The sequence below is a fragment of the Amblyomma maculatum genome, chromosome 10 (assembly GCF_055883805.1).
Source record: "Amblyomma maculatum isolate TAMU_Amacu chromosome 10, ASM5588380v1, whole genome shotgun sequence".
Classification (NCBI taxonomy): domain Eukaryota; kingdom Metazoa; phylum Arthropoda; class Arachnida; order Ixodida; family Ixodidae; genus Amblyomma; species Amblyomma maculatum.
The window spans coordinates 29,701,078-29,708,471 of record NC_139353.1 but is presented as its reverse complement, the minus strand read 5'-3'; the positions used below and the strand labels follow the sequence as shown (position 1 = coordinate 29,708,471).

The 7,394-nt window shown below is 44.5% G+C and overlaps 1 protein-coding gene across 1 annotated transcript in view; it reads left to right on the top strand.

The window, feature by feature from the left end:
- The window catches only part of LOC146176015 (uncharacterized), a 37,847-nt gene that overhangs the window by 16,449 nt on the left and 14,004 nt on the right, over positions 1-7,394 (top strand). Inside the window, exons 4-5 of the mRNA XM_084580900.1 lie at positions 2,322-2,535; positions 3,760-3,913. Coding sequence (XP_084437026.1) covers positions 2,336-2,535; positions 3,760-3,913 — 354 coding nt within the window. The 5' untranslated portion in view covers positions 2,322-2,335. The remainder of the gene's footprint in view (positions 1-2,321; positions 2,536-3,759; positions 3,914-7,394) is intronic.

Here is a 7,394-nt window from a genome sequence, read left to right as displayed (position 1 = left end):
CTACCTACCTACCTACCTACCTACCTACCTACCTACCTACCTACCTACCTACCTACCTACCTACCTACCTACCTACCTACCTACCTACCTACCTACCTACCTACCTACCTACCTACCTACCTACCTACCTACCTACCTACCTACCTACCTACCTACCTACCTACCTACCTACCTACCTACCTACCTACCTACCTACCTACCTACCTACCTACCTACCTACCTACCTACCTACCTACCTACCTACCTACCTACCTACCTACCTACCTACCTACCTACCTACCTACCTACCTACCTACCTACCTACCTACCTACCTACCTACCTACCTACCTACCTACCTACCTACCTACCTACCTACCTACCTACCTACCTACCTACCTACCTACCTACCTACCTACCTACCTACCTACCTACCTACCTACCTACCTACCTACCTACCTACCTACCTACCTACCTACCTACCTACCTACCTACCTACCTACCTACCTACCTACCTACCTACCTACCTACCTACCTACCTACCTACCTACCTACCTACCTACCTACCTACCTACCTACCTACCTACCTACCTACCTACCTACCTACCTACCTACCTACCTACCTACCTACCTACCTACCTACCTACCTACCTACCTACCTACCTACCTACCTACCTACCTACCTACCTACCTACCTACCTACCTACCTACCTACCTACCTACCTACCTACCTACCTACCTACCTACCTACCTACCTACCTACCTACCTACCTACCTACCTACCTACCTACCTACCTACCTACCTACCTACCTACCTACCTACCTACCTACCTACCTACCTACCTACCTACCTACCTACCTACCTACCTACCTACCTACCTACCTACCTACCTACCTACCTACCTACCTACCTACCTACCTACCTACCTACCTACCTACCTACCTACCTACCTACCTACCTACCTACCTACCTACCTACCTACCTACCTACCTACCTACCTACCTACCTACCTACCTACCTACCTACCTACCTACCTACCTACCTACCTACCTACCTACCTACCTACCTACCTACCTACCTACCTACCTACCTACCTACCTACCTACCTACCTACCTACCTACCTACCTACCTACCTACCTACCTACCTACCTACCTACCTACCTACCTACCTACCTACCTACCTACCTACCTACCTACCTACCTACCTACCTACCTACCTACCTACCTACCTACCTACCTACCTACCTACCTACCTACCTACCTACCTACCTACCTACCTACCTACCTACCTACCTACCTACCTACCTACCTACCTACCTACCTACCTACCTACCTACCTACCTACCTACCTACCTACCTACCTACCTACCTACCTACCTACCTACCTACCTACCTACCTACCTACCTACCTACCTACCTACCTACCTACCTACCTACCTACCTACCTACCTACCTACCTACCTACCTACCTACCTACCTACCTACCTACCTACCTACCTACCTACCTACCTACCTACCTACCTACCTACCTACCTACCTACCTACCTACCTACCTACCTACCTACCTACCTACCTACCTACCTACCTACCTACCTTCCTTCCTTCCTTCCTTCCTTCCTTCCTTCCTTCCTTCCTTCCTTCCTTCCTTCCTTCCTTCCTTCCTTCCTTCCTTCCTTCCTTCCTTCCTTCCTTCCTTCCTTCCTTCCTTCCTTCCTTCCTTCCTTCCATACATACATACATACATACATACATACATACATACATACATACATACATACATACATACATACATACATACATACATACATACATACATACATACATACATACATACATACATACATGGGACGTTAAACCCCACAAACCAAACATACATACACCCACTCATTCGTCCGTCCGCCAGTCATTTCGTCAGTCCGTTCGTCCGTCCGTGCATCAGTCAGTCAGTCAGTCAGTCGGTCGGTCGGTCGGTCGGTCGGTCGGTCGGTCGGTCGGTCGGTCGGTCGGTCAGTCAGTCAGTCGGGCAGTCAGTCGGGCGGGCAGTCGGGCAGTCCAGTACGGGCAGTCCAGTCCGGGCAGTCAGTTCAGTCAAGTCCAGTTCAGGCAGTCAGTTCAGTCAAGTCCAGTCCAGGCAGTCCAGTCCAGGCAGTCAGTTCAGTCAAGTCCATTCCCTTCCCATCCAGGAAAGATCTGCCCATTACCTGCGCCTGATAGTACTAAATTGTAAAATGCACTCGTACAGGCTACTCCGAGGCTATGTTACAATGGTTATAGTAGTTCCCCATAATATTGGCTATTTCTGATAATAGTAACCTACTGACTTTTCTTCCGCGCGCTCGCAGTCTCCATCACCGAAATGGTCTGCACAGTTGGGGAGCGGGCAGTTATGCCGTACATGATACCACCCGACGGCATGTGCCCCTACATGTATTACAGTGACGTTGTGATATCGAATAATACACTCTACGGCGTCCGCTCGATCTACAGCTGGGATGTGTTCAAGACGAAGGTGAAGACGCTCAAAAAGACCAAAGGTGGCATATCGTTCGACATAAGGTGAGCTCTTCTTCTCAACGCATTTGCAAGTGCCGACGGGACCATAGTGATGTAGGAGGATAAAAATGTTGCCGATTAGTCGATAGGTTTTGTTTCAACGCCATTTCTCACATGCTTCTTTCTTTGAAAGTTTTTTGCATGCTTCCACCCAATTCCCGCTCATGCGGTGTTCTAGTATTTAAATAACATTCAGAACACATACAAAGGCGTGTTGAAACGTAATTTTTAAATTTTATTACGCAATTCTAGTTCATAAGGCATTCCACAAATTTCTTTCTCCTTGATATGTTCTCTGTTATGTGTATTGTTTAAGGAAATATTTCTGAACAGACCTCCAAATTCATTCTCGTTGTTAGCTTCTGCATCTTGCGTGATGCCTTACATCTGCGTCGCAAAGACTTTGAGGTGACCGCACAACAATTTGAGATACATTTCACGAAGATATTGATATAAATTGTCATAAGCGTCAAATACGCAGCGGTTTTTGCTGTTGCGACTTTCCCGCTGCTTACAATGAATATTAAGGCTTTTCATATAAACACAATAGGGTTTCTTATGAAATTTTTAGGAAGCAGCTGTAGAATATTAGAAGTAACTTTAATTACCATATTAACACAAATGGTACATGGTGCCAAGATGTAGCAAAACTGCTTCTTGCGGTTGTCCTGCAGTGGAAAGAGTTAAATCAGATTGGCATATAAAACCAGTGAGTGTGCTTTTTAAAAGTAATAACAAAAGGAGGCTGCCGAGCGAAGGTCTGAAAATATATCGGCTTTTATCGTGATGTTAAACTATATTCGGAAAATATCGTTCAAGAAGATTTCTCAGCAAATATTTGATAATATTGGGCATGACAGCAAACGATTGCTATTCATGTTTGTCGTCCCCTTTAAGGAGTAGTTGAAACTTTTTCGACAACGATTATGCAAAAAACGGGAAGCTTCAAGAGTTAGGATCAGTGGATGTATTTATTGGTATGATTCAACTTCTCGTTATGCGAAACCGTCGTGTTTATAAACAATATGCCTTTGAACAAATATTCTTGTCTAGAATTGCTGGGTATGTTTTATCATCGGCTATAAGGCAACGGTCATCATGAAGGCGTCTATACTTGGCCAGAGCATTCATGTCTCCTTCTTACACTACCTTCACTGAAATATTTCGCATTTCCTGCCGAACGTCATGTGCGGCTAGTTGGGTTACAACTTCCCTTTTTCCTTCCAGATACATAGAAATCACGTACTTTGACGATTCGGTATTAACTGGCACGCTGAAAGCAATGGCCGGAGAGAACATCAAAAACTACGGCCTGCTCACAGTGGTTACGACGAGTAATAAGCTACCACAGCTCGTGACTAAAGCCACAAATGTGCTAGAGGTGAGTATACGAGATTTTACGCTTTTCATGGGCACAATCCACCGCAGAGGTTCCTAGGTTGTTCGGAGACATGCAGAGAAAAGGAGTATCCGGACGTAATCCGCTACAGGGTTGAAATGAATTCCATCCATCCCCAAAGTTTACAAATGAGCCAGCCAACATCTTGTACGTTTCATCTCTTTTTCTCGCGCGAGGCCCCGAAGAATGACGCCAACTGATATCGTGATAGCTTTTGATAAGCACTTGGGTATGCGAGCCCGGATGTGTCTGAGACTTGCCCCCTCAAGATTAAATGCGCGTCTTTCGACAGTCTAAGGCACCCAAGAACACACAGGAATAATTATTCCTTTATTTGCACCTCTTAAATCTACGGGTCTTCTTATTGTTATAGAGAAAACTGAAGAAGACACCTAACAGTGCTTCATTTCCTAGCATATTTAATTCCTACTAGCACATTGGGGCGTACAGTACCTTATCTTTGTTCCGAAATTAGATTTGCTCAAGGTTTTGTGACCTAGAATCAAGAACTACGTATCAAATTTTGTGCTATGTCTGTAAACCTCAGTATCGTATATATGCTCGTATGATTTCACAAAGCTCTGCAGATATTCTGAATCCGTATACTTAAATACACTCGAGAAAGGAGTGAATGGGTTGTACAAGGAGCTAGAAATTTTGTCTTCTTCACTTCATTGCCAAATATTTTAGCTGGCAAACTAAATTAACATCATCATAGTTATAATCATAATTATCATGAACCTTACTGCGCCCGCTGCAGGATAAAAATTTCTCCCATAGCCGTCCTTTTAATCCTAAAGTGTGGCAGCGACAGCTGCCTTATTTCAAGCAATGCTCCCAATTTTCCATTTCCCGTCTAACCTTCGTCCGAGCCCTGCCACTTCAACTTGACATTCAGTCGGTTAATTACTGTACCGACGAGCAGTTATATTGCTTTCTCAATATATGGCCTGCTCACGCTTACTTCGTATTCTAGATTTCAGAACGTGATTAACTGGAGTTTTTCCTCGAGTCATTCTGCTCTCTTAGTTTCTTTTAACGTTAAGCCCAACCTCTCCTTTCCACTGTAGGCAGCGTTGCCCGCCAATTACACTGAACTGGTTTTGTTAGCCTTCGTGTTTCTGTCCCATAGAGAAGTAGCGGCAGGATACAACAGTTATGTACGTTTATTTTGATGGATACCCGTGAAGCTCCCTTCACGACCTGAAAAACTTGTTCAGCGCGCTGCTCCAAAATCATTTTCTTCTATTCGGTTTCCTCCTATTTTTCAGACCTGCGATCTCATAATCTTCCTGAAATAGAGAGGTTTGCTTACACTTACAGAGCCTCGCTATCCATCATAAGCAACTTTTCTCTTTCAATGGTATTCACTTTTCTGCATTGTCTATCTTGACTGTCATTATTATGCTTTTGAAGTTCGTTCTCTTAGAAACTGAGCTAACCAATGCCATCAGCGATCCTTTGAGCACCTCCGGTAAACACGTGGCGAAGAGCACAGGAGAGACTCTATCGCCCTGCCTGATATCATTTCTTACAGAGACTTTATTTATTTGGTGAATATTATGATGGTTGTTGTCCAGATGCTGCAGTCATATTCGCATCTGTTCAATATGGCTATCCTACACTCTTGCCTCGTAATGACCACGCAGCTGAGTCATGCGCCTTCTAGCAAGCGTTGAAGGCCTATAAAGGAGTTGATCATTTTGCGAATGCATTTCTCCTTTCAGCGTGGTTTTTGACGAGTCTTGCGAGTCCTCTCCTGAAACTTGGCTCAGTGAAGATTAAAGTTGTCTTGATCACAAATTATACAATCCGATGCTTCGGGACTCCAATGTAACAGACGATTCGGATATAACGAAACACTCGAGTATCAGGAATGACGCGGACGTAAATATTTTCACCCAAGGGAGCGACGATATCTGGCTTAGATCAATCATCCGTATATATAAAACACTAGCTTTAAATGGTGCCAAATTAAGTGGCGAGAAGCTTCTTTAACGTGCCCCTCACTGCTACATAAGCGAAGGCTAAAAAAGGCGTAAGATTTGACACATTGCACACATCCTGCACATAATTCCGATTTTGTGCCACTACATGCGTCTATTGGAATTTAATCAGTCATTTAAGATATTGGTAGTTATGCCATAATAGTCATAATGACTGCCCATGGCTAATTTACCTGTCGGATCGACATAGATGATGACATTGCTGTCTTTCTCCTTTATAACATATTTGTGATGTACGCCCTTGCTTAATTTCCTTCATGCCGATTTTCTTGCTTAGCCATTTTATTTTTCCGTTTGCTGTAGAAAGTATTATTGATTTGTGACATATTTCTTTCTGCGAGCTCTGCTAATAACTTTCCTTGATAATTCAGCAGCCTAGACCATGGGTGGCCTAACAGGGATATGCAAAGAGGCAAAAAACATTCTTATGTAGACGAGAGCCACAACAAAATGTTGGGTATGGCATTAACTGCTTATTGTGCCTATGCATTATGCTGGTCCACTCGTGAAATAGACTCGTTGTCGTTCGCCTCGACATATGTGGTTACTCCGCAGCAACTCAAGACGTGCTCGTTATTTTCAGTTCACCGCCTTTTCTTGCGAGAAGAGCACCTCACAGTAGTGGGCGGACTTCAAGCATTGCAACTAGTTACTCGCCCTCATCTCATCAGCAATGCAAAGAAATAGAGAGGGGGAGAAAAAGGAAAGGTGCTAGATATTCGCGAGCCGCATTTGGGCACGCGAGATCCGCATGCGACTTCCTAGCCACAGTTTGGCCCCTGGCCTATGTAGTAGTCAGCCATTACCCGGTCTCTAAGCAGCGTTCTGCCAATTGTGTCAGTGTTCTTGTGAATGACTATACTAATCTGAGGTTTATTTTAATTTACGCATTGCCGATGTCTTTTTTGACTCTCTGGTCACTACGGCTGGATAGAGGTTCGTAGGCATGTACGTATGCCTGGTCAGTAAGAACCTTTATTCCTATGTATATCCATTTATTACCTGCCAATTTCTTGCACCCCAGCGCTGATAGGCTAGCCTCACTAGACGAGGTTCGAGAGTTAAGGTTTGCGAAGGTGTTTCTATTGGCGGCCAGTCCAGTGCCAAATTAGCAGATGTTCTTAGCACTTCCCGCTTCGTCATAGGTCAGACAGGTTGGTCCATAGCTGCTGACGACTTAGGGTCGGAAGTTAATTTGAGCATTCATATAGTTTTCTCCTTAGTAATAGACATGAGAGACCGAACCGTGCTTGGTGAGGGACGGCGTTATCGGCTTTTGCTCACCAAGATCAGCCCGCATCTCGGGCCTGGTTAGGCAGTCCCGTAGACATGATTTTTTTTTTTTGCTCGAAACCATTATTGGTCCTATTTGGCGAAACCGAACCTTCACCATTGCTGTGGAATCCCCGATGGTTATCATGTAGTGTTAAAATTATTATTCGAAATAAAATTGGGTT